At 39.0% G+C, this 27,450-nt stretch overlaps 2 protein-coding genes across 7 annotated transcripts; both read left to right on the forward strand.

The window, feature by feature from the left end:
- Positions 1–1,140: 1,140 nt before the first annotated feature.
- slc38a11 (solute carrier family 38 member 11) lies at positions 1,141–5,253 on the forward strand. Of its 2 annotated transcripts, XM_079664865.1 has the most exons (12): positions 1,141–1,235; positions 1,326–1,446; positions 1,827–1,901; positions 1,995–2,129; positions 2,312–2,377; positions 2,513–2,619; positions 2,698–2,777; positions 2,930–3,000; positions 3,620–3,781; positions 3,883–3,995; positions 4,280–4,411; positions 4,600–5,253. In XM_079664865.1, exons 1-12 carry the CDS (start codon positions 1,224–1,226, stop codon positions 4,837–4,839), a joined length of 1,314 nt encoding a protein of 437 aa, XP_079520991.1. In that variant the 5' UTR covers positions 1,141–1,223; the 3' UTR covers positions 4,840–5,253. The 2 variants fall into 2 exon arrangements, with proteins under 2 accessions (XP_079520991.1, XP_079520992.1); XM_079664866.1 differs by lacking the exon at positions 1,141–1,235 and having other exon boundaries at positions 1,402–1,446; positions 1,850–1,901.
- A 108-nt stretch (positions 5,254–5,361) lies between these two features.
- On the forward strand, positions 5,362–26,095 carry cobll1b (cordon-bleu WH2 repeat protein-like 1b). Of its 5 annotated transcripts, XM_079664858.1 has the most exons (14): positions 5,362–5,670; positions 5,900–5,980; positions 17,871–18,059; positions 18,874–19,078; positions 19,163–19,388; positions 19,527–19,571; positions 19,654–19,742; positions 19,919–20,155; positions 20,268–20,397; positions 22,502–22,724; positions 22,820–22,908; positions 23,070–24,541; positions 25,392–25,541; positions 25,622–26,095. In XM_079664858.1, exons 1-13 carry the CDS (start codon positions 5,630–5,632, stop codon positions 25,503–25,505), a joined length of 3,141 nt encoding a protein of 1,046 aa, XP_079520984.1. In that variant the 5' UTR covers positions 5,362–5,629; the 3' UTR covers positions 25,506–25,541; positions 25,622–26,095. The 5 variants fall into 5 exon arrangements, with proteins under 5 accessions (XP_079520984.1, XP_079520985.1, XP_079520987.1 ...); XM_079664859.1 differs by lacking the exon at positions 19,527–19,571 and having other exon boundaries at positions 5,364–5,670; XM_079664861.1 differs by lacking the exons at positions 5,362–5,670; positions 5,900–5,980 and adding an exon at positions 8,966–9,025.
- Positions 26,096–27,450: the final 1,355 nt, after the last annotated feature.

The following is a 27,450-nucleotide window of genomic DNA, read 5'->3' on the forward strand; positions in this document are numbered from 1 at the left end:
AATAATAATTAAAATGTTCTATTACAAAAATGCATTTAAAATATCGATAAAAAAATACAAAAATAAAGGAAATTCATGAATGTATCTTTAGAATGTATCTCTCATTTTGCTCATGTGTGGAAATAATTATTAAAATATATATTTGTATATATATTTGTATTCTATTCCACCACTTTCTCTGCAAAATTAGGGTCACAGAAGGAACCTCGAAACTAAATAGATTTGATCTTTACAAAGAAATGTACAGTCCTCTACATGAAATACTGTTTTTTTTGAACATTTTATTTCTAATTCCCTGCTTATTCTCTAATCGCTTCCTTCACTGAACAAAGGGCTCTTTTCAACAGGCAGCTTCACAGCAAAATCCTTAAATCCTTTAAATCTTTCAATGCTCATGTCAATACATATTTTGGCATCAAGTGTCAAAGTGAAAACTTTTTTTCAGTATTTAGTTTAATTGACACCTGTCTGCTGCAGTGTCACACGCCTTCGTCTCAAAAGTTAATATTTATTACACCAGCTCTGATTTGCATTACATTACAACATGCTCAAAGGTTTCAGACAGGGGTTAAATTGTGATTTGTAAGGCGGGGGAGTTTAGGTAGTTGAAGGTGGTTTTGGTAAGTTTATGAGGGCATAACAATAGCAATGTTTCTGAACAGATTTATTTATGTTAAATAAATAATAAAGTAGAATACAATTGCCAGCTACCACTAAAAGAAACGGGAATATTTAGTTTTTTGTCCTTTTATTTATAATCTTATTTTGTAGAAGCAATTATTTTTTATATATTTGATGGCGGGGAGAGTTAACCCTTGTGAATTACTGTGAGGTACCAAAATTAACTCCCCAAATAAATAGTATTAGCAAATACTTTTTGTCTGTGTGGTCACTGAAATTCCTTTCCACGTATACACATAAACACATAATTGTGTTATCATTAACAGGGCTTGTATGTATCTGTTCCCACATTTGTATCTTAAATGATCAGATATGTGTGTGGTTTGAAGTGTGTGGCTCAGGTCAAAAATAGTCACATGTCCACCATGGGGCGCTGTTGAGAAGATTTCAAACTTTCTTTGAGGAGGTTAGTTGAGTAAAATTGTCAGCCTTTATTTTGTATTTTAACTACACCTCGGTTAGCCGCAAACACATGTGAGAGTAACACACTGAGGAGATTACGACAAAGAGGAGACTACATCAGCGACCAACAGGTGCTCAACATGACTCAGCAGGTAAGCGATGCTAATGTTGACGGACACGAGGAACACTTGTGTTTGTTTTTTATCATAATTACTGCTCTGCTCTGTGTTGAACTTTTCTAGCTCAACAATGAAGAAGGGACCACATTGTTAACTCCTCAAAAGGCAGCTGGAGAGCATAGAAGTTCAATGATATCAGCGTCTTTTAATTTCATAAATTCCATTATAGGATCTGGAATAATTGGTAAATACTCACATAATTCAAGTAGCCTGTGTAATGCCTAACAAGACCTAATACCTGAATTATATGCAATCGATTATATGGATGATAAACTGTAGCTTTTACACTTATACTGATACGATTCAGTTAAATTGTCAAATAACATGGTTTTTACACAAGCCCTGCAGTGGTAAACCCATGTATCATATGACCAGCACCTGCACCCTCCCCCCCCTCCTCTCCCCTTTAACTCTTTCATCCTAAAAAAAAAAAAACGGAGTCACGATGTAGTTTTGCAAAGAAACACAAAATATCTGAATGACATTCATAACACATTTTGCATGAACGATTTGAATGAAATGATTCAATTTTTGTCCATATATAAATCATGTTGTTTTGAACAGGTTTACCCTATGCATTGAACCAGGCAGGGCTCCCCTTAGGCCTGATGCTGCTGGTAGTTGTTGCATTTATCACAGGTGGGTATATTAAAGTCCTCTTTATAATTATCAAGACATACATTTATCAAATGAGTAAAATACTTCTAACATTATGTTTGCATTTCATTGCAGACTATTCAATCATCTTACTAATTAAAGGAAGCAACCTGTCAGGGACAAACAGTTATCAGTCACTAGTGCAAAGCACGTTTGGTTTCCCAGGATTTGTGATTTTATCTGGCCTGCAATTCCTGTATCCTTTCATTGGTGAGTTGCTTTTATATTCTTATCGTGGTGTGTCAAATGTCATGTGTAATGTTGAGTGGTCTATCAAATAGTTGCCTAATTATTATTATTTTTGTCGTTTTTCTTTGGACTTTTGGTTCAGTTATAATAGTAATGTAAATATGAATAACAGAATGATGATCCATGTTTGTTTCCTTCCTCAGCAATGGTTAGCTACAACATCACGACTGGAGACACACTGACCAAAGTATTTCAGAGAATACCAGGAGGTATTCTGCATACATTTTGTACCACCTCAAATCAAATTATAGTTAATATACATCAATAAATTATACTTTTAAGCATCTACAGTGAATTTTAACATATTCAAATGGTTAAAACGTCATGTATGTTTTCATATGCAGTTGGTCCAGATCACATACTTGCAGAGCGTCACTTTGCGATCTTGTTATCAACCATTGCTTTTACACTACCTCTGTCCCTTTATCGAAACATTGAGAAACTTGGGAAGGTGAGTCTGATTATCACACAGCTTTTAGTGTCATGTAGTGATTGAAGCTGCCTGTAAAATATTAATGTGTGTTACCAGGTGTCCTTCATCTCAATGGTGCTGACATTTGCCATCCTCATCATTGTAATCATCAGAGCAGCTACCTTGGGACCCCAGATGTATGAATGAATATTCTGCAAGTTGCTTAACCATAGGGATTTCTAATTTAAATGTTTATGTATGCGAGACATGGGGTTCTTTTTTTAATGAATACAAACTTAATCAAGATGTATTGTGTTCTTTGCTTTAAAATATGAATATCACTCTCTAGCCCCCCTACAGAGAATGCGTGGTCATTTGCAAGGTGGAATGCAATTCAGGCCGTTGGTGTGATGTCCTTTGGTGAGTTTGTCTGCATGATGCTGATGATGGGGTGTTTTAGAATTACCCTTTAACCTGTACATACAATTTAGGAATTTGATCCTAATCCCAACTGTTTTTGAGATATGAACTTTCCAATGTATACTACTCTACCAGCACCAAAGGCCTCACAAAGAACCTGATGAATGAAGTTCATCAAGCAGGCTAACATTTATTTTTCTAACGAATTGTTGGAGACCGAAACAGATCTAAAATACACTGCAATTAAATGTATTAGAAGGTCAAAAACCAGATTCCAAGAAGACATTTGTTTGCTAACATGTTAGCCATAACAACTGAGAAAAATTGTAGTTGTTTCAAATAGCTTGTTTCCAAGTTTTTCTGCCCCTAATACAAATAAATCGTTGAAAGCAGCTGACACAAGCCGACAACTTTAATAATAATAATAATAATAATAATAATAATAATAACAATAATAATAATAATAACAACGCATTTTATTTATAGGCATTTTTCTGAAAACTCAAAGATACTTAATTCATTTTGTTGACAAAACTGTGGTTATCAGCTGTACTTTTTCGGTGTTCTTACTCTGTGTATTAATGGTACTCTGATGTTCTGCACTGTTGTGTCTCTTTAGCCTTCATATGCCACCACAACAGCTTTCTAATCTACGGTTCTCTGGAGCAGCCCACACTGGCTAACTGGTCCCGGATCACTCACATGTCTGTAGGCTCCGCACTAATAATCAGTGCTGCATTTGCTGTTTCTGGCTATACCACCTTTACCGGCTACACACAAGGTATTAATATATGATTAATAATAATTGGAATAACTCCAAGCCAGTAATTTCATTTTAACATCACAAATGTATTTTGAACTCATACTTCCACCTTTTTTCAGGAGACGTATTTGAGAACTACTGCAGAAATGACAACCTGGCAACATTTGGTCGCTTCTGTTTTGGCTTCAGCATAATAACCACATTTCCACTGGAGTGTTTTGTTACACGAGAGGTAAGTGATACTTTGTCATACGGCAACCTTAGAATTTAACAGTTAAACGTTTACATATGTGAGGGAAAGTGGTATTTTGAGGGTTTGAGCCAAGGACGTGGCTTTGTGACTAAGTCACTAAAAGAAAGGTTTGACAAGCACACAATGTCTGAGTGGTCAAAAGAACAACAGCTGAAAATGCATGTCACTAGGTCTTTCTCAGGCACTCCCAACAGCAAAAAACGTTATGTAATACATATAATTTGTTAGCTTTAGAACCTTCTCTCTCTTGTTTGTCATTTCAGGTGTTATCCAATGCCATTTTCAGAAGGGATTTGTCAAAAGTAGAACATGTGGGAATAACAGTTGTCATAGTTGGAGCCTGTGCATCTATATCTTTGGGCTTTGACTGTCTGGGAGTTGTTTTGGAGCTGAATGTAAGTGATTTTCTTTCTATTACGCCTCTTGTAGCACTTTGGGATTGCTTTAGCAATGAAAGTTGCTTTACAAATAAAATGTATTATTATTATTATTATTATTATATTAACTTAATCAGTCTGTACCGATCTTTGTTAGCATGGATGAGTTTTTTTTTACATTAACGGTCTTCTCTTCAACCATCCAGGGTGTGCTGAGTGCCACGCCTCTGATCTTCATCATACCAGCTGCGTGCTTCCTCAAACTATCCCCTGGCCGCTGGTTCCAGGGTGAAAACTTGATACCCACCATCTTGATAGTAGTTGGCTTTTTTGTAATGATCACCGGTTTGACCATGACAGGCCTCTACCCTCAAACATGTTCACATGGCATGGAGATGTTCTACTGTGCAGACGCAAATGTCTCTGTCACGGCACTACCTGTATAAAATACACCTTATGTACCTTAAACAATTTGTTTACAACATGTGGAAAATATATGTACCTTTTATGTATTTGATCTGGAGTGTTTTTTCATGATTTGGACAAATGTTAATTAATTCTACTCTAGGGAATAAAGCGGCATGCAATTTCATTATTTGCTTATTTTATAGAGCAGATTATCAAGGTTAGGCGTAATGTTGAGATGTCCACATACTTTGGTCATATTTTAAACGTGATGTTTTTAGTGTTTTTCTTTGGAATTAATAGTCTTCGTGTTGTGTTTACTCGTTACCATATCCAGCCACACGATGTCACTGTGGACAAATAAAGCATACATTTAAAGGAAGTACAAAACAACAACCCTTATGTCTTGTCATAATTTAACGTCAAAATAAATACTTGTGTTGTTTTGGAAGTCACGGTTGTGTTGGGCTGTAGTAACTGTGTGCGTAATTGCCAATATGTCAACTTGGACACGATGCTGTTATGCCAAACATCTGAATCCTGGAGGGAAGGTAAACTGGATCTGAGAGACGCCCCACTTTAGCAGCTCAATATTGCAATGCAGTCTTTTGGATGTGCTGGGGAAAGTTGGCAGAGTGGTCTACGGTGGGAAAATGATTTAAACATGCCAGACTTTGTAATTTAAAAGGAGGAGGAAGCACATTTTACTACACTGGAATGGTTTGCCTAAAAGGCGCAGAACACGGAACTTCAGAGCCGAATAATGGATCATTTACCCCAGCAAAATCTGTCTGGAGCAGTCTATAACTAACTTTACCTTTTTGAAGACTGATGGAAGTTGACTACTGCCTCCAAAGCCAAGTACATTCATGGTAAGACATTATTATTGGGTTTCATATGTTGAATCGTTCGCACTCTTTCCAGTAGAAAATAATAAAAACAGTTCATATGACTGAAAAACTGGTGACCTCATGTGGGATTCGCCCATATTTTGGTATTTGCCAGTTCGCATCACTTGAAAGCAGAAGGTTAGACCAGCCTTTTTAACATCTATTATGTAAGGCTTTACTAAAATGGTGCTTTTTGTTTGTGTTTGACTAGTCCGAGGGATTTCGTTAAACCGATGAGTTTAGTCATGGGTGATCATGGATCTCAGTCCCATCCACGGAGCTCTGGTCTGAGGTAAGTTGAAATGTCATTTACCAGCTGTCATCTTTGTTTATTTCCTTCATAAGATTTAAGAGGATCACAAGTGTCCAGTCGACCTTTTTACTTGACATTTCTGAAATTATATTCAGCATTCATCTTTAACTAAGAAAACCCTGAATGAAACTAACATTATTATTTGGAATATATAATCATCGAAAAGATAAACTATGAAAAATAGAAACACAGCCCTTGCTTTTATCATTATGCACAAATATAATACCATCAAAATCAAGTTCTTCCTCCCATGACACCCTGTGCTGCTTACCACAATAAGGCAGGCAACCAGCTGTTTAAAATAGGAGTCTGTTTAAAGTATGCATGTGTTTTCACCTTAATAATGCAAATTCTAAATAACATTCCTTTAATGCAGTACGTCTTGGGGAAGTCACAGTTTTTTCAGACGTTTCAACCTTTGAACTCTCCTCATTTCCTGCTCTCAGGGTTTTACTGAGAAATTGCCTTGACCATATGTAGAGGTCATGGGAAGTATTTAGCAGACAAAACATTGTGCCTCTGTCTCTGTGATGAGCCTGATGATTGCTCTTCTTGTGGAAATCATGCGTTCCTTGGGCTTGAAACTGATATTCTATAAAATACCGATATGTCATGTACAATTGTCAGGGGAAATCACGGTAAAAGGGCGCTGTGCGTTATGACATGATGGAAATCAGTTTTGGTTCAGGGAGATGATGTCAGCTGCTTAAATGGAATCATTAAAAAAAGGGGGAGTGAGTTTCCAGAGCTCTTTCACAGTCACCACTCACTCCTTTGGCTGAGTTTTTGAGATTTAAATTAGAGGTGGGATGGAGAATTTGACATATTATATTTCTAATCCAGTATTCCCTGCTATGCAAAGTTTCCAGTCCCTGCCTTGCTGTCGTTTCCAGTTTGTAAAAATAGCATTGAGACAATCATATGCAGTTTACAAAAAAAAAAAAAAACCTTTCATGGTGTGACCGATAATCATATTTCATACTGTAAGCATTGTGTAATTTGGGAGCACAGCCACACTCCCTGGCAGCAGAGAGCAGCAGACAACGTAAATCTCTCTGTGATTTGGAAAAGTAAACCGCACTCTGCTATAAGGTGGGGTGTGGGAGGGGGACGCACATGTTCTCTGTCTTATTTGAAGCTTCTAGTATTTGGAGCTAATAAACTTGCTGCCTCACACTTGTATACAAATGCAGTCATTTGTGACAATTCCATGTGACTCCCCCCAAATCTACACTGCATTTTTGAAATCCAAAATGGAATCTGCAAGAATCACTGTCATGGCTGTTCTCCATTCAAAGATGACGCCACTGTACAACATACATTTGTATTTAACATTAGTTGGCATTAACAACATCAGAGAGCTTTCTTTCTTGACTATGATCATTGGAAAAGTATTTAATTCAATTCAAAAATCAAACTAACATAAAACTTTCAAGTTCAATTCAACTTTAACCGGTGCATTTTCATATGAATTAATTCAAACTAACTGGATGCTGCTTGGAGCTGGCCCTGCTAATTGGACACACCTTAAACCATGATCTCACATGGCTGGCTTTCCTTGGGGCAGAATGTGGAATTCGTTAAGGTATCGTGAATCCCCACAGCTGTTTCTCGATATGCAGGCAGCCCAAGGGCACAGCTGCTCACATGAGTCTACAGCTGAAAATGATGGCTGGCGGAACGTAGACACTCTAAGCAAGTGGGCATGGAGAGTTGAAACATAGTGACCACTTTTGCTGTGTCTTAAAGCTTCACAACAACATGTGTGATCAACTTTAAGGCTTCCAGTCTGTCTATAAAAAAGACAAGACACACGAAGCTCAAGGTCTCCGAGAACACTGACGCATAACACAGTGTTTTCCACTGAAAACAATCCCCAAGAGACAACAAGGCTTTCTTCGTTCAGGGAAATGTATAATTTGGTCTACAGCGTGCTGCCCTCAGAGAGCCCACTCAGATCTTCTATACTCGAAAGACAAGATAAAGGATGTCATTCAAAGATATCCCCCCACTAGATGTAATAAAGCAAGAGGAAAATCAGCATTATTTCCCTGCAAGCTTGTCCTGGCAATGAGCTAGTGTGCCTTTTTGTTTTATCTCTTGGATGCTTTCTGCCTCACAGGACTAAAACAGACAGAATGGCAAACGTTCAGGGGACAGGGAATAATGGGCTGCCTTTGTGACCACTCTGAAGCCAACGCATTGACCATAAACACAAGTGAAGCCTTCTCACTGGACAGTTATGACCATTATGAAACACAGTTTTTTGGTTATTATAGCTTATTTTGCTTTTCATCTCTAAAGTAGACATCATTATGTACTTATATAATATTGACGTTGTGCACAGTAGTCCGTTTGAAGAGATTTGCTGCCTGACCTGGAGTCTTGGGCCCTCTTTGTTTCTGTTATACGCTGTTCCAGGGAATAACAGTCGGATGCCTCCCACTCTCGGCCTGTGTAACATTCAGAATGACCTAGCATGAAGCAGTCCTTTGTTGCTCTCAATAGGAACTTTTACTTATCTCCAATAACATTTAAACGTTGTATTTGACAAAGGAACAAATAGATTTGTTTTGCATGACCTTCATTATCAGTGTTTCTCTTGTGTACATGAGATATTAATCACAAAGGCTTGGCCAGTCATGAATGGCGTTGCTTGAGTTTACTACAGGTGTGTTCAACAAACTGTCTAGAACTTATCAAATGAATGAGAAATCATAAATCCAAGCTTAAACCTATATACAGGTATAAAATGCTAATATAACAATTGCACACCTTGAAGTGGTTCTCAAGATGGCAATATAACTGTACATATTTGTATACTGTTGTATCCACCCAGATATTTGTGGGTAGGGGTATGATAGCAGTTTCTGTGGTGCATTTTGCATACGATCAGATTGGCAATGAACCGACATACTGAACCTCATCATTTCCTGACATACACTGCAGCAAGCTAATGGAACACGGCATGACACAAGCAAACATCATCCAGCTGTTACAGTGAGGATATTCAGACTAACATCAGTAAGTAAGCAGCAGAGCTACTTTCTATTAACAATCCAGTCACTTTGTTTCTATTACAGCTGTTTTTCATTATGCCTCTCAGGGGCTGCTTTTTGTTGAAGTTGCAATTGAATCTCAGATAAAGATCATGCTATATACAGGGAACATTAGGACATTTTTTAACAAGTTAATATTGGCCGCTCAGTTATTCTCTTGGTGAAAGTTGGAGGAAATATGCAAAAGTGACTCTTCTGACCATGACATTGAAACACGACGTTGTGTCGTGCTTGCTTTGAGATTGCATGCGAGATAGGGTGTAACCCTACTAACATTAAAATGAAATGAAGTTGAGGTTATGTGCAGCACTGAACCTTCTGTTTACACTATTAGCATTGCAATAGGAAACTGAATGTTTTTTTGTGCAACATCACTGTATGCATACTGACATTATAAACCTCAGTTCATGTGATGAGCGAGAGAGGGAAAGCATGCTGCTGTGCCTTTTGAAAGATGCCCCACTGCAGACAACGCTGCATTGTTCCACATGAAAGGATGCAGTGTGATAGTTATAATCATGGCTCAAGGGGGAGCTCTCTCTCCCAGCAAGTTATGGTGTTATTTCCTACATTTTGATCTTAAACAACAACTCCCTTTTGGTAAAGTCAGCTAAAGTTGCTTATTTTCTTTGCAGAAACATAGGTTTTTTTTGGAGGGAAAGTATTTGATCTGCTCTGAGATAAGGTGGGGGTAATGTACCGTAGCAGCCCCCAGTTCTCTGAGCAGAATGACATCTGCTGTTTGGGATCATTGTATGAGGAACTGAGAGGTGATGTTTAATCTCAAATCTCATTACTTAAATGGCTGTCAGACCTTCTAGCTTACTCTAAAGTCTGCTGTAGTATTATTCACTGTACTACACGTAGTGCAAGAGTGAGCACCATGGGAGTCATAATACTAAGTGAAAATGAGGCGGATCATGACAGACGGAGATTACACGCTGTATAGAAAAGCTAATAATGTCACAAGGTGGGGCCTTAAATATTTGTCAGAATTGAGGATGACGCCCTTAGAGTTTGAGTGTTACCAGGCCTTTGCTGTGGGAACATTTGTTTTTTGTTTTTCCAACAATAACAAACGATACACATACTGTAGGAAGTGGGAAGTTCTCATAGGGTCTATGTACTCTTTTTCTCCCTAATCTTCTTCCATCCTAGGAAGTAATGGCCTTTCCAGACCCTCTGTAAAAAGCTTGTGTTTACTGTGAGTGACCTCTCACCAAATTACCAGCTGTGGCTCTGGCTCTGTGTTTTGTCTTTCCTCAGGGACTCCCCCCCTACCCCCCTTTCCTCCTTCTATAAGCCATGAGACTCCTTAACTCCACCCCCCTCCTTAACTCCGGCCGGCTCCTACTCACTTACATCTCCCTTCACCTCCTTATCAACCAATGATGTTTCTGTGGGGGGGGTGGGTGTTTGTAAATTTGGCCGCACATTCTTAGTTGAGCGTGTAAGGCTAGTGATAACGCACTGGCAACGAGCACTTATTTCACAATGGAAAGTCAAATGTATTACTTCCGTACCAGGGGTGTACGGACTTTGCTTGACTTGGTTTGGAAGCGTTTTCATTTTAATCTATTTTGAAGCGTTGATTCACTTAACAATGACAACATCAGAAAAGAACTTCCAAAGGCAGATCATTCTCTGGCTGGATGTGCTAAGTGCAAAGTGCTGACAGCCTCTTTTGACAGCTAACAATTGTACCCGAATGCTTTCACGACTATGTTGATGCAGTGTTGGATATTGTGTAATTCACCTCTTTTCATGTTTATGTTTTTATGTCAAAGCATGTTTTCTGAGTATTCAATAAAGGGTTTGACTGTGGGAGTTTAATGCCAGAGGAAACATTCAACACAATCCAAATGTTGGGCTCCTGAGGGTTTTACATAGAGCTACTGAATATAACTTGCTTCACGCCTTTGTGTGTCTTTCGCACTTTACTAACAACTCTTCTAGCATAATTTACAGATGAGTCAGTTCTGAAAAAGTAAGGTGTGTTTTTGAAAAGTTGCCAGTGTTTTTGTGATGAAAAGCAAACACTGGAAAAGTACATGATTTAAATTAAAGAGTGGGGAGGGTTCCAAGTTCCTTTAGTAGTTCTGACCCCTCTTGGTCTCTGATCACATGTTCACCATCATGATTACAATTCATGATTAAAACACATCATGTCAGTTTATTTCCTCGATTCTTTATCTTGGCTTCTGTGCTAACAAAGTGAGCGTATGCTGCAGTGAGTTTCAGTGTTTCAGTGCACTGGCCCCACCCACAGGTTCATGTCTGCACAGGGAGGCAAAGCTGCTTACCTTTCCGCTCATGAGCGCGGGGGGAGTGCCACTTACTCACTGTGAGCTTGAGCTTGCAGAGACGCAGCGAGAGGGTGGACAGGATTTAGGTAGAGGGGACAGACTTCTGATGTCACAGCTTGGGCGTGGCATTAAGGTGGGCCTTTTGATGTCATGCTAGTATAGTTTAGTCTGTCTGACTACTCCATAGGACATACACAGCGGGATGGAAATTATTTGAGCGGAGGTAACCTCAGGCAAGGAGGTAAGAGTGTGGAATGAAATGTTGGCACTCTGAGAGGAAAAGCAGGTCTGCAACACCTGCTCTCCCAATTTCTGGACCTTTCTCCTTGTAATGCCTGTGGTGCTGTCAGCAGTGCTCTCCCTGACTCTCCCTCTCTAAAGGTGTTGGATAGGGCCGGGACATATTTTTGTGTTCTAAATATTTGTATTCAGAGGTTAGCAGTCTATCTGTTTTGACTTGAAGTGGAGGGTGTGTTGGGCATGTTTGAGCCTGTGCATCTGACTGTACTGCTATAGTTTGTGTTCTGGTCATGTGTTTTGGTCATTGGAGCATTCAATTGTTGCTTTTGTTTCTTAAAATAACTGGGGTGTTGTCTGAAAGTGTGAATGAGCAGTAGAAGGGTTTCTATAAAAATGTTGTTTGTTTCTTTGTACATGAACCCACCATCCCCTAAGGGGCCATCCTTCTACCCAGCAGCTGCAAACATACCACAGTAGGCCTTTTCGCTAATCCTCCACCTTCTTAGAACCTCAAAGGAAAGTACAATTTTAGCCAATGGTTGGGTTCAGTTTCATCTCCGATCCTCTTCCACCTGCTCATTGCTGTATTTGATCCCGGATTCGCCTGAAGGGTTTTTAATTGATTTGGTTGGAAAAGATGCCATGGAAATGACTGACATTTTTCTTGGAAAAGTCATGCCGGCAGGAACAAAGTATTATGGAATGTGGGGAATTTGGATATTCCTTTGTTCAGCTGCTTGACTGCTGCTGATATTAAGATTGTTTTTTCATTTTTCTATTACTCTGTTACTCTATTACTCTAGGGCAGATCTATATTTTCACTATTCTTCAAACTTCCTCTTCTGTGCCTCTCTCATTCCATCTTTTTTACACATAAGCACAAAAGTATTTCAAGTATTTTTACACGAGGAGCAGCATCTGGATATTGTACTAGTCTATCGTTTTCTTTTATCACCCGGAGGATTGTCAGTAATAATTTTGCTTGAACATAATCAAGCAGATTCTACGTCTTTCCCCCACTGTGTCAAGTTATCTTGCACATCTGTCTAAAGCATTTAACACATTCACACAAGAAATGAATTAAAGGCTGCTGTTAAACCAAGCCAGTTAATCCAACACCAAATCATCGCATGCAATAACTATTTTTCATGCTATTGGTTTCAGAGTCCATTTGTTTTTGCACTACTGAACCTGATAAGATCCATGTATAATCAGACAAAAACAAATGGCACAATGACAGGCCTGTTATTTCCTGGTAGTTGGTGATCACCTCTCTAAAGCATGTCCTCTGGTTTTGAATGGGCTTGTTTGTGAGTGTCAGACCTCCCAGGGAAGTCCTGTGAATGAGGCATCGGCGCAGTCAAGCTTCAACACGTCTCCCTTTATTCAGCAACACATCCTGGGCTTCTGAAAAAACACAGGCCTGGATGGCACAAACAAACCGGCCTGTGTGTCCGTGTCTGTCACCTGCTTGAGGTATCTTGACAAAATCATTGATGACACAGCTGTATAAACTGGACTGACCTTGACCCTGAACCTGAGGCATGGCTAGTTTGCATTTATCCCATACTAATACCATTACTTATTGAAATATCACATGTTTTTTTCTTTGGAAGAGCACAGGAGTCAGGACAGCTGTATCATTTGAATCAACCAGGCTCAGTTTTACAGCATTTGTGAAATGTGTGGAAAAAGAAAAGTTTAGTAACAGTGTTTCTAAATGATTATAATCCCATTGCCAAATAAACAGCCTGTGCCATGAAATCAGGACTTTGTACCCAGTAGAGGCCACATTGTGAATGCCTGTTTTAGCCAGTCGCTCTGTTGAAATATTAGCAGGGATTTCAGTCATATTCAGTGTTTCCACACACCTACCATGTGTAATCTGTAAGTGAATATTAATCAAACACTCCTTCGCTATACCTTTCTAAGTTAGGTTTGAGAAGGGTCGCACTTCAAAACATCCACTGCTGATCCCTAATGTTGCCAATGGTACAATCACAGGGTTAGAGTAACATGCCATACTGTTTATGCCACCCAAAAAGTTTATTCCATTGGCGAAAATTAATAATGGCAGCAAATGTCATGGCAACATGGCGTGAGTGAGTTTCCTAGTATTAAACAAGGTTGATCTAGCTTAAAGCAGCATTCAAATTAATCATAAAACAAAGATCGTTGACAACACAGCATTCTAAGAACACCAGAAACATATAGATAGTAGCCTACTGTATATTTGCTCCAGGTGGTGCAAGTGGAGTCTCATTCTGTACAAGCACTTACAGATAATTGTCAGTTTGGAAATGTAGACAATGACCGATGTTCATGTCAATTTTTTCAAAAACATATTTATTAACATACACACACAAAAAAATAGAATCAATCATACTATGTGACTCCAATGAGAAAGATATTTTTTGGAATCATGATCACATTGAACCCGTTTTAATTAAGACACTTTTTTGAATTTTTGTAATTCAGTATAACTGCAATACTTTGAACACATAATGATTGAAATGGAAAAGAGACACTTGGATTCAACAGATTGTAATACAAGCAAAGTGGCTGCCTGTAGACATCACTGTAGGAGTAATTATTGTTGTGTTCTTCAGGTAATCCAGAGGTGTGTTTACCAGAAGGGGACTTGGGAAATCCCTTTGTTGCACATATGAGCTATTATTTTCTCAGACAAGAGACATACAGTCGCTACATGTGGCTGTGTAGTTACTGCACAATGATTTGAAGGAAATGACAGCAGCCAGATAGAGGGCGTTTACTCTTCATTTCATTTATCTGGATCTGTCAAATTGGAAAAACAACATTTTCAGTTATCAAAAAGATGCATTGAAACACAGACAGCACTGAACATGGATTTATTACAACCTTACCTTATACTGTTATGACTAATGTGCCTGCTTACAGTTGCAATTACAAATGTTAATTCCCTTATGCACTTTGAACTTCTGTTGGTCTCCAGAAGCTTTTTAGACAAATGCCTTACATTTGCTCATTAGATGTTTGTCTGTCTGCACCAGCTGGTTGTGAACTTTGTCCGCTGTCTGATCTGGAGTGGATTTATTTTGCCTTGTTTGCTAAAACAGGCAGCCGTTGGAAACCAATTTGATGAGAGGGGCAAGAACAAACTATATAAATGTGTTGGTTTTACAAATAGAACAATGACACTAAACCCTGATTTTATAAGTAGGTGATAGTCTTGGTCTCTCTACCAAAGTATTTCCCAATTAACCATTTGAAGAATGGAGATTTAACTATATTTCAAATCTTATACAATGCAGAACCTAAAACAGGACACCTCAGACAAAGTTGTTGTTGGCAGTTTAACCTCTGTTGTAAGTTACTGCAATAGGGACTTGCTAAATATTGAACCACAAGTAACCATGGCAACAATAATACTTAAATTGCAAACCTATGATGTGAGACTAAATTTTCAAGGTTAGCAAACTTGCTTATCAAGGACTCTCCTGACAGATTTCACAATGGTTGTGCATACAAATAAATAACATGCACTTGCAAAAGATTGTTAGTTCACTTTTATATATATATATTTTGGCCTCAAACTGTAACATACATAACGTGATGCTTCCTGCTAAAGAAGTTTCCAGGAAACAACATGAACATCTCCTAAGTCTTTCTAACAAGCTATATGGGTACAACCCTTTTCATTACATTGCTAGTTTGAAACGATCTAAGACCTAATCAAATATTAAGGAGGGATTTGAAAACAAACCAATGGGTAACATATCAGATCTTGGAATACAGTAGCTGGCATGACCAAATCCAGGGGTCCCCTGGAGAGAGGTCTGCAGTTGGACCGTTAACAAAGTTGTTAATTTCAAAAACACCAGAGCAGAGTCAACAAAATGAGCATTCAGGATTTTATTTGGGATTGTTCATTATTGACTGTGCTAGAATTTGTGATTGTATCATCCTGGCTGAACTGTTTGCTTAAAGATGAACAGATAAACAGTCCGTCTGTGTTGTGTCCTGTGTTTTTTGTTTTTGTGCTGCTTCAGGTCCTAATTTTCTCAAATTATTGTACTGCCTGTGTGTTTGTCTGACCTTTAGTGTATCAGTACACATTCCTCAGACACATCATTGGATTTCAAAGCCTGACATGTAGTTGGTTCAACAAAGGCAGACACCAAAGCGTGACAAAAATAATTCCGACATTGTGGCTGTGTCTGAAATCATTAAACTTGTTCAACATTCACGAGAAAGCCATGTGATGTATTGTCAGTTGTTAGAAAACAACACTGGTTATATCAGGACATTAATGGTGGATGTTAGTGATAGTGAATAGTTCATTATTTTTTACATTGCTATGTAGCACATTGTGGCATATTTAGCCATTTCAAACACATCTTCAGGTCTTAGCTGGCAGTACCAATAGCATGCTAACACATTAGCTGGTTTTGTTGATGCAGCCGACTTGCACAGACTTGGTTTGTGTTAACTTTTCCTTTTTAAACAGGTAGTCTGTATTGTAATCCTCACTTAATAGAGGTAACCACTGATGATATGAATGATAAAATGTGTGGGCCTAAGTGTTTTCATTTACATTTATGTCATGGTCTTAGTATTTAAGGACAGCAGCCCCCATTGCAAGACTAATAATCCTTTGCTAGACGTGCCTCAGTGGAGCCTGTGACCTTGCATTGCTCGGATTCCTCTGTTTGAATAAGCAGTGCCCCCACCAGAGACTTTACAGGCTATAACTCAAGGCATTGGGTCTGCAAATGCCTGTTTTATCTATGTGCTGACTGAATGATGTGACACTTGAATGTCTCTGAGGTTATTGATTCTTTGGCCCTCTGAACAACTTGATAACATTGCAGTACCACAATGTGACCTTTGTGTGACTTTATGTGATTGTGTGTTTATCATACCATCTATAGCTTTTAATTTTAAGCGAATAATAACGCCAAATATCATGTGTTAAAACCATGGACTGAATATAATGAATGGACATTTGTTTGTCATGTTGGCCATTGTCTTCTTTGTTTTAGGGGAAAAAGTGGTACTCAAGGTTCGAAGAGTAGTACAATCTAATGCTTCGAATTACATTTTAGGAAAAACATTTTTAAGAATGACCTTTCTGAACTAAAAACACAAGTGTGAAGGTGTTCACGGACAACACCCAAACCGGAATAACAGAGACCTGTCAATCCAAGGTAGCCCCACCCTAAAGCATACTCTTCTTTGTTATGTATTTTACCTTATATGGAAGCATACAGTACACAATTACCATTATGCTGTAATGAGACTATAAAGTTATAAGGAACTATTTTTTCATATGTAACAAATTAGAAGACACTTCCGCATTGGCTTCCCTTATGTAGCCATGGATGTTCCTGCGTGTTTAAAAACCATGTTATAATGACCCGGTTTAAGTCACACACATTTTTTTGTTTACAGACAGCAGGTTTTCATTGTTCGCAACCTCTAGGGGAGCATTAGAAGAATGGTGTTATTATCTCAAATACGTCATAGAATTACTATGTATGACTCTCCAACAGATGGCCAGCTGACAACAAATCTTGTGATGAATGAAAATAGTTGTACGGTATATGAAATATATTGGCCTGTGCCTTACTGGGTCATATGACTGCCCTCACCTACACTGTATTGATGTATTTTCCATAATGTTAAACAAAGACAAACACTCAAAAATGCCCTGCAAAACAGAAATGTTTTTGTCAGTCACAATTTAAAAAAGAATACGAGCAAACCAAGTGATGTTCACTAGTGCATTGGGTGTTGCCCCTTTTCACAAAACACCAGACACTACACTTTAAATGTTATTAAACCACAACATTCACTATAAAACCCTTTTTTTACAGTTACAGAAACTGTGGTCTCCATCTTGCGTCTTATTATCTCTCACATGTCTGTCAGTTCACAGCTATTTCTTCAGGCTCAATGAGTAAATCTGTCCACTTGGTTTTCTTGTGACTTGTTTGCAAAGTGGACTTGAGCTCTTTTATGTAATAGCCTCACTGCTTTTTAAAAGCTGAGGAAGAAAGGATTCCTTTCATGCTGTCTGCTGCACTTTGTTTTTCAATCAGATTATTGTGTGGAATAGCAGAAACAGTTTTAATGACTTAAGAAATTCACACAAATGCATGTAAGTGGAGAACAATTCCCAATTATCTCTAAAGTAATAACATGTTTGTCCTGTGTTAAAGCAAAGCAGACTTTTCACAAATGCTAAAGCTACTCTGAAAATAATTTATCTTTTAACTACAGGGTGTCGACCAAGAGCAGAGCACCATCCCCCCCAGGACTAAAGAAGCTGGATTCCCCAGGTTATTCCCAGTGGTACCCAGGAAACCTTCATTTAGCCATGGACCAGAAGGAGAACCTCATTGATAAAGACCTCTCTCTGGTCGTGGTTCTGCCTGACGGAGTGGAAGAAGTGACCACGGTGCATGGAAGGTACAGTTGGAGCACTGCAATCCAATTTAAGTTGGAGCATTTTGTTTTTGTTCATACTGATCATTGTAATTCTACATTATGATGTCACTTCAAGTCAAACAGTGCAGTTCCAGTCAGACTGAGTCAGATAGGTGGAGTAGCTGAGAGGTTTTAGTTCATATTTGTTCTAGGCAATTTGTACTTGCGTTATTTTCTTCTCTCAACAAATGATACGAGCAAGAATTAAAGAGCGTTTGCATCTCAAACTCAGAAGATTATCTCATGATTGCATGCTATGGCGCAATAAGGACACAGATAATACTCTTGAGCTTCAGCTAGGTCTGCAACACCTACATATTTATATGTATCAACATGTCAATCTGTCCTTCAATTACGCTACTCACTCTCACAGCTCATACTTTCCATTAACAGAGTTTACTTTAGATATCATTATTATTTTCTTTCTCTAAACCCTAAAGTGCCTACATAGCAGAGTTAACACTTTATTTGGAGGATAATGACATTGTACTGATAAAATGTATTATCAGCGTTACAAAAGCCCCATGCTCCTTTCTTGCTACTGTAATTTACTGTAAGTTAGTTTTTATTGTTTCCACACGTTCTAACATCTTTTTAAATTCAAAATGTTTCCTCTATAACTATTGGAATATTATTGTTTGGAAAAAAAGGAAATTCATTTATTACAACTGTCAAATAAACATATTTTTCCTTTTTTGTTTTAAAATTCATCATAATGTTGTATTTTGCATTGTCTCCCCTTTCATGCTATACAAATGATTTGTTTTTGTTTTGTTGTGTCCTTCATGTCTTTCAGCAAGCCTATAATGGACTTGTTAGTGACGCTTTGTGCAAAGTACCACCTGAACCCATCAAGCCACACCTTAGAACTGGTCACCGCCAAGAAGAACAACACCAAACTCAAGCCAAATGCTCTCGTAGGAACTTTGGATGCAGAGAAGATCATACTTAAGCCTAAAGGGGTGGATAAAAACAAGAAGACCGGTCCTCAGATGCCTGAGGTACGCTCAACGCATGACACAATGCATGATTTTCATGTTGAGTACGTTTTGATCAAATAAGGTGGTATGTTTTGTATTCTTTAGGCAACTGTTCGGATGGTGATAAACTACAAAAAGACCCAGAAGACTATACTGCGAGTCAGTCCTCGAGTTCCCCTGTCTGAACACTTACCAGCAATCTGTGAGAAATGTGAATTTGACATGGGAACTACAGTTCTGTTGAGAGATGGCCAATCACTGGCCCCTTTGGACTTGTCCAACTCTCTTAATGATTATGCAATAAGGGAGGTTTATGCAAGAGACATGAGTGGTAAGTACTGATTTAAAAAATCACTTCTTGCTTCATATGGAACGATGTTTTATCATACTACTCATTCACTTCAACTCACTTTTTGCATGTTATTGTTGTTTATATCGTTTATAAATCGTATGCTTGTTGGCCCTGCAGGACAACCTGTTTCTCCTGTGTGTCCAGCCTCACCCGTGCATGCAGGTATTAGTTTGTAGACTGTATGACTGTTTTATCAGAGCAGTCATCATTCTGACCAATGTTATCTATCAACTGTTTTTTGCAGTCACGCCGGGCAAAGACAAAGATCAAAAAGAGAAAGAAAATAAAGGCCTCTTTAGCAAATTTAGAAAAAGCAAGAAAAAATCTGACCAGGTAATGCAGCTTCTTCTTTCATGTACTGATTATGCAAATATACAGATGTATCAGAGAGTACCTTGAAATGTTCAGAGGGAGGTTTGTTTACTTTGGCTCGCCATTGGTTGACGTGCACAATGTTGTTTTGGAACAGGCCTCTTATCATGTTCTGATTGGGTGTTTGTTCTTTAAAGGCAACGACAGCCAGTGCTCCAGCTTCTCCTGTGCTTGTGATCAAGCCTCGACCTCTCAGCATGGCCTTACCTAGCTCCAATTCGTCCTTGTATAGCTCCACTACGCTACCTACAGATGTGCCAAAGAAGAGACGTGCCCCCCAACCCCCACTTCTGGTGTCTCAGAGCTGCCCGTCCGATTTCAGCATTCGCCGGAGACTCAACTCTGAACCTATTTGCCAGGTGGACGGCGACCCGGTGAGTGAATATTTAGAAATGTCAGCATAGCCTTGAACAATTATGTGAATGACAGCCATTTGTTTTTTTTGGTGCATCGGTTATAATAATTGAATCTTGTTGTGTACCATAGATGTCTGGTTTAAGCCGTGGCTCCTCGGCAGAGTCGTCGCTTAAGAGAACCAAACGCAAAGCTCCTCCGCCCCCCAAGTCCCCTAGCGCCGCTGTCCAAGAAAAACTTCCTCTGGACGAAACTTTGCAAGGTTAGTCTTCGATTACATTTGTGTATATGTTTAATTGTTTAATCACTGAGTTGAATATTGCCTGTCCTTTTCGTCAATGATTTTGTCATGTGTACTTTGGCCTCCAGGACAGGTATTTTAAAATGCTGTAGCCTGAGTCTACAGTTTCTATATGACTATTGTGCCTCCTAGTGGTCATTATTAAACAGTGGCTTATTTAAAAAACGTTCTTCAGCCCTGTTGAAACATGGAACAAATACTCGAGGGTGGCAGGAGCATGGAAAATATCAATCTTAGTAGGTTTTAAACTAAAGATTCTGCTTCATTTGTTTGTTTTGGGCTTCATCTAAGAAATTACGCTGCACTTGTTTTGCTTGCTGTACTGCATTTGTTGACTTTCATTGTATTAGCTCTTGAAATTCGTCTGCTTTCTAGAGTCTATATAGAAACCTATAAACTCAAGGAATACTTTTATAGTAATATCCCTCCTCTTTTTTAAGTTATTATTTTACTTTAGAACTCCAGTTGAATATCCAGGTACCCTTGAAATATTGTTGTATACATCAAAACCATAAACAAATGTGTGTTGAGAAAACAGTCATTTTTTCTACATTCAAGATTACTGTAAGTTTTGAATTCCCTGGTATTTTCCTTTGCTGAGTATAATTAACTTGCTTTGAAATACTTTCCTGTGATTGTGTAGACACATCTTCCCGTCACTGTATTGTCTGCTGAGGGAAGCTCCACCCGTCCTGACCTGTATACAAAGTAATTTCAACCAAAAACAAAGAATATTTCCCGAAAACCAAAATAAACTGATGTCTGATCAACAAACAGGCAATTCATTTTGGCTTGCATAACAAAAACTACAGAACTAAATTCACTTCAATCATTGTATATAAGGTTGTCCTGTATATTCCACACCCTTTAAGCATGGTTGTATTTCTTGCCTAGTGCTTGTTTGAACCTCTGTATCTTTCTTTTTGTATGTACTCCTTTGTAACTGTGTTTCCCTTGACTGGTGCATATATCCCAGAACTCATTATAAGAAAGTGTAATCACTGACTTATGACTGTTATTGACACACACAATTGCTTACCTGTTGTTATTCTCATATTTAAAACTTTCAATTAGATTAGAAGCATTTATTGTCATTATACATGTAGAATGAAAAGAGAAAAGCTACTCCTTTTTAAGGTGCTATCAAAACATTCAGAATAGACAAAAGACTAAAGTTCACAGAGAAACATCACTTCCTCTGCTGTTTCCTAAGCAGCCCAGTGCCTCTCAGTAGATAAATAGATCAGAGGTTGAGAACAGTGTGAAGCTGCAGTTTTGTAAACTTGAAATTCCTTTTGCTTTCTGGTCCTCTGTGATGCACTTCCTTACAGCGCTAAGTTAAGAACTACACAAGGGAGACTGTGATGTAAAAGATAGTTTTTTGGAACTCATTTACCAAAACAACCTTTTTTTGGGAAGGGTTTTTAAAATTACGACGCATTTAAGAGACTATAAAATGTTTGCAAATTGTGTGAAAGATTTTCCTACCATTTCCAAGTCTCATAAAAAGTTACAGCCGATACATGCGCTTGAAATAATAGATTTCATGTGATGTTAACTGCTCCACTGATTATCTTTGCAACATTTGACTTAAATAATAATAGCTTGGATATATATAGCGCCTTTCATGAGACCCAAGGTCGCTTTACAAAAAAGAACAGGGGAAAAACAAACATAACAAAAACAAAAAAGCAGTCAGACAACCAGTCACAGACAAAACAACAAATAGATTAGGGGCCAAAGGCCTTAGTAAACAGATGGGTCTTGAGGGCCCTTTTGAAGGCGTCAAGCGTGGGGATGTTGCAGATCTCCGCGGGGAGAGCGTTCCAGAGGGTGGGGGCTGCCACACCGAAGGCTCTGTCCCCGAAGGTTCGCACATGCAGTTTGGTGCAGGGGGTGGTAAGCAGGCCAGAGTCTGAAGACCGCAGGTTCCGGGATGTGGCATGTGGGCGAAGGATGTCTGATAGGTACTGGGGGGCATGGGCATGGAGGGACTTGTAGGTAAATAGCAGGTATAATAAATGTTAATAATTTTATATAACTATTTGATGTCTTTGTATCACAGGTGGGGTAGCTGCTAACACACTGGAGGAGATTATGGAGCAAGAGGAGACCACTGCCTCTGTAATGTCTGCAACTGCTAGTGATACCCAGGGAGAGGACAACAGCCTCAGCATGTCTGCTGACGCTTCACTGCATTCCCCGTCCCCAGATACTGAGATACTGAGCACGATGTCCACGGAGGCAAATGGGGAAGATCAGACTTGTGATCTATCCTCAGATGGCAAGTACGAACTCTAATATCACTTCTCCAACCTCCGTTTTTTTTTAGCATTATCATCGGCAATACTTTTAATTCCTTCTCTTTGCTTTACTTTTACAGTCAACTGCGGAGTACAGTGAATGAGTCTGCCAGTGTGAGTGATGTGAGGACAACTGAAGGCACAGACCATTCTGAACTGGCAGATAATAGTGGGTTTGCCATTTTTTATAGTGCTCTTTTTTTATATCTGTGCTGCAGATGTATTGCACCTACAGTACTTGTGTATTTCATGATTTTTGCCTTACTACACCAAAGTGAAGCAATTAAAGTCAACTCAACTGTCACATTACACATTTTCTGTTTTGTATAGATAATGGGCCATGTCCAGTTGAACATGTAAGCCAACAGGAGATCTGTGAAGCGTCTGCACCTCAAAGTGCCAAGATGGATTGTAGCACTTTACCCAGCAGCTTCCCTCTGCCTCCTGTGATGCAAGATGCAGAAGCACAGGCCTCTGTTGAGACAAACACTGAAACCCTCCGGGAGCAGGCTGACAGACCTGAGATCCCAGTGGCCACCAGCACATCGCGCCCCATTAAAGAGGATGCTCAAGCGCAAACAAATTTCACACCACTACCTGTGCCTCCACAACAACCCATGGATGAAATCCCTTCCTCAGCTAATTCACCTGCCTTTGAAACCGCCAGTAAAAAAGATATAGCCACTGGAACGGAGGAACTGGACGAGCCTGATCTCAAAGATTCTTTACCCCACACCTCAGAGACCTCGTCGTGCCAAGATTCAACCCCAAGTGCTCCCGCCGCAACAAGGGCAACATCTATTTATGCCACAAACTCTGAGCCAAAGCCCAAGCCTTCCAACGAGCTGACAAGAGATTACATCCCCAAGATGGGGATGACGACTTACACTATCGTGCCTCAGAAATCTCTGGACAAACTGAGATATTTTGAAGTTGCACTGACACTGGAGGCTCCTCCTGATGCTCCTGAAGAGAGACTCGATATTGGTGCTCTTCAGTTGAAAGAGATCACAGCGCCGGAGGATCAAACCGAGGAATCAAAGGAAAAAAGTGAGCTGCACTCTACTATACCCAGGGAAGACTTAATGACTAGCACTACTACTACGACTACGACTACTACTACTGCTACTACTGCTACAGAAGACACTGTTATTGGAAGTATACCTGATTCAATTCATTCCTCACCCCCAACAAGTTTACCTATAGCAGATGAAAACATCTCATCCTCGGCTAATGTGGCATCTGAAGCAGGTTCCCCAGCTGAGGTCAAGGAGATGAAAATTCCACCCGCAACTAAACCTAAGCCTGGTTCTTTCCGCTTGGCACAGCACAAAAAAACACCTGGGTATTATGTCACCTCAGCAGCAGAAAAGAAACTTAATGCCAGTCCTGGAATCCAGAGGGAGGCTCAAGGAAGCGCAGAGAGAGCAAAGTTACCACCTCCTCCTCTTCCTCCTCCCTTGCAGTGTCAAGAGGAGACAACAGGAGGCGCTAATGTTGAGCTGAGCCCTAAGGGTGATGACAAGAATGTTGCCTTCATGCGAATGACTAGGCAAAGTAGTTTGCCATTTAAAGAACCAACTACAGGGTTAAGCTTGGAAAAATTAAGGAGCTTTGCAGCCGCTAGGCCTTATTCTCCTGCGACCCCATCCCGCTTCGCCCAGGCCGTGTCCTCTGCTGTAAAAAGGAGCCATTCCCTATCCCATGGGACTCAGTCTCCTCAGTCTCCTGTTTCACCGTCCTTCTCCCCAATCCGAAATCGCTCATCATTCATAGAATCCGAAGGATTATCTGAGATCAAGGTGAGTTTTGATAGCATAAACTTACATTTTAAAAATCTAAATAAAGATGAAAGAAGCAAAGGACTACTTTCTAACCATGAGACCAGAACAGCTGCAGAGCATTTTACCTCATAAACTGATAATGCTCTGGTAGAAGGGCACTTTCCACTGCTCAGCAATGCACTTATTGATTTTACTTTGGAGGAGTTAGAAGTGAACCAGAGTGTTATCCTACAACTGCTTTAGTTACTGTAGTTTGAAACTACAACAAATTGTGCTTCCTTTCAATGCCGTATCAGCCATTTACACTGATCAAAGGTATGTCATTGACTTTCATGGACATATTAAATCTATTCAAGGACTAAACAAGGGGCTCAATCCACTGATTCAGTTCATTTGAATTAATTTAGCAGAATATTCCATGCAGAAGAAATTGAATGATGAAGGCTTTATACTCCATAACCCATTGCTATCTGAGCTTTATGGGTGGCAGATGTGATTAGATTGTAATCCAATGAATGTTAGCACACTTCGATTTTCTGTGTCTATTATGCCTGTAATGTGTTGGACAGTAATGATAGAGAAATAAAGACAAGATAGACAAATAGCCATTAATAATTAATGATAGAGCAACATGCATTCCTGCTCTAATGAGGTACTCTTCCTTTCACTGGAGGCATCATGGTCATTTATGCTTGTTGTGCAGGACAATCGTATTACTGCATTTACTTTTGTTGGACTGAATAAAGTTGTTTTATAGGCTTGTAAAAAAAACATGTAAAAATATAATGCAGTCTATGTTTCATCTTTACGTTGTCTGGAAGAACGCCTTAATGATGCCATAAATTGTGTCCCTTTTTTAACATCACAGGATGGTGGAAAAGGAGACGTGGAAGGCGACAAAGACTCCCCTCTGCAGGTTGCAGAGGGTGAACCGACATCTTTTGGTGGGGTTGTTCAAATGGAAGGAGAGAGTAATCCATAGCAGTGCCTTCATTCTTTTGACAATACATCATCTACTGTAAGCAAATTCTAACAGTCATTGTAATATGATATTCAAATGTTTCCACAACACATGCCTGAACCATTCTTTTCTTCCAGGAGGAGCTTTCCTGAACCCTTTAATGGCCCAGAAGCGGTCCGAACTGTCTGTTTTACCTCTTTTAACAGTCTCCAGCAGTGTACATAAAATTATGTATTTTGATAATTAATAATTACTGTATCTGTTTTCTTTCTCTCACATGTCATTAAGTCATTTACCTGGCGCTGGCCTGATATTGTAAAGCTTCTCTTTTATTTTGTGTGATGACTATCGCATTTAATGCATTACTGTTGTGAGTAAATAAGAACGTTAAATGAAAACAATTCTATAAATTATTAAAAACAAGTATTATCTAAATAATACTGGATGTGTAGGACAGACGAGGTTTTTCCTATGGTACTTAAATGCTCCTTATATTATACCACACATATATATTTAAGTATTGCAGAGTTTTGATTAAACTATTTGCATTTAAATACACAGAGGTTGTTTGTGTCAAGCTGTGTTGTTATGAATAAAGCTTCTATCATTTTTGTTGCCTTCAGTGACTGCGTAAATGATGTGTTTTGTTTGTTTTTTGTTGCATATAAACTGTTGAACTCACCTCCCGTTGAATAGCCTACGGTCTGTTATCCACAACAGGTAAAACGTGCTCAGTGTGTGACGTCCTGCAGGGCACGTTACAGTAGAGCACCTGGGCTACACGTGTGATATTCATTCCCTACGGGAGCAGCGATATGAAGAGAAGCTTTCAAGATTTAAACTGGAGAAAGAGGCTCCAGGTAAGTTCAGCTGTAAAAAGAAAAGAGAGGAATATTTTTGTCGGTTCGAGCTGGCGTAGGAAGCAGCAGTAGCCTCACTGCTACGGATTCGCTGCACACTGTGCATTGTTATGCTTTGTTGTTGAATTGCCTGCTCTTTATTCATAATATAAAGTCATTTACTATGGAGAATTCTCGCAATATTTTACGTTAAACTTACAGCCCAGAAGTCCTTAATGTTTTCGAAAATAGTTAGACATCGAGACGGAAGCTTCCTATGACTTTTTTCTAATGTTAGTAGCCTACTACAAACTTTACAGTTACACTTCACATCAAGGTCGTGCTTTCTCCCACACCTAAATAAAATATACCAGTTTGCAGTCCTCGAATAACAGACAGTTATCGACGCATTTAGGTTTCAAAACAAACAGTAATTGCTGACATCGTCCAACTGTTCTCTATTATTCCTACTAAATACCATGACATAACATAGCCTACTGTATATCTCACCATACCACTGTCAACCAGTGTTGAATTCGACACCTTCACTGTTTATGCAGTTAACTGTTGAAAATGCATGCTAACGTAAGTGCATGAATAATGTTGTGTTGTGTGCTTAGTTTAAAAAGCGAAAAATGCGAGGAACGTTTACGCTTGACTTCCCACCTCGCATGTAAAGTGCAGACGATTAGAAGAAAAGAAGTACATTCATATACAATGCATTAACTTCTTTTAATTACAAATGATTCATTTATTTCAGTTCCTAACATGTTCTAATTACTGTTTTAAAATGTAAATAAAGGACAAAAAAATGTTATGATTGAAACTATTAATTAAAAAAAAAATCCTTTAACAGCCTATGCTGTGATACTCTGTGACAAGGGAACAATGTGACCTTAGACAGTCTTGGAAAACTGAATTATTTGATTTTCAAATTAGATGCCATGTCAACAAGGAGCCTGAATCAAACTACTGCTGTTCTCAAAACAGGAGGGAGAAACACTGTTTCTGTATCACAATGGCCTAGGCCTACCGTCTAAGTTCAAAATAAGTTCTCCTTATACATTTGCAGCAGATTAAAATAGCACAACCTTTTGGAAAACATTCGGTTGTCCTTTCTTCCCCAC

This window comes from Notothenia rossii (assembly GCF_949606895.1).
Source record: "Notothenia rossii genome assembly, chromosome: 2".
In the NCBI taxonomy this organism is placed as follows: domain Eukaryota; kingdom Metazoa; phylum Chordata; class Actinopteri; order Perciformes; family Nototheniidae; genus Notothenia; species Notothenia rossii.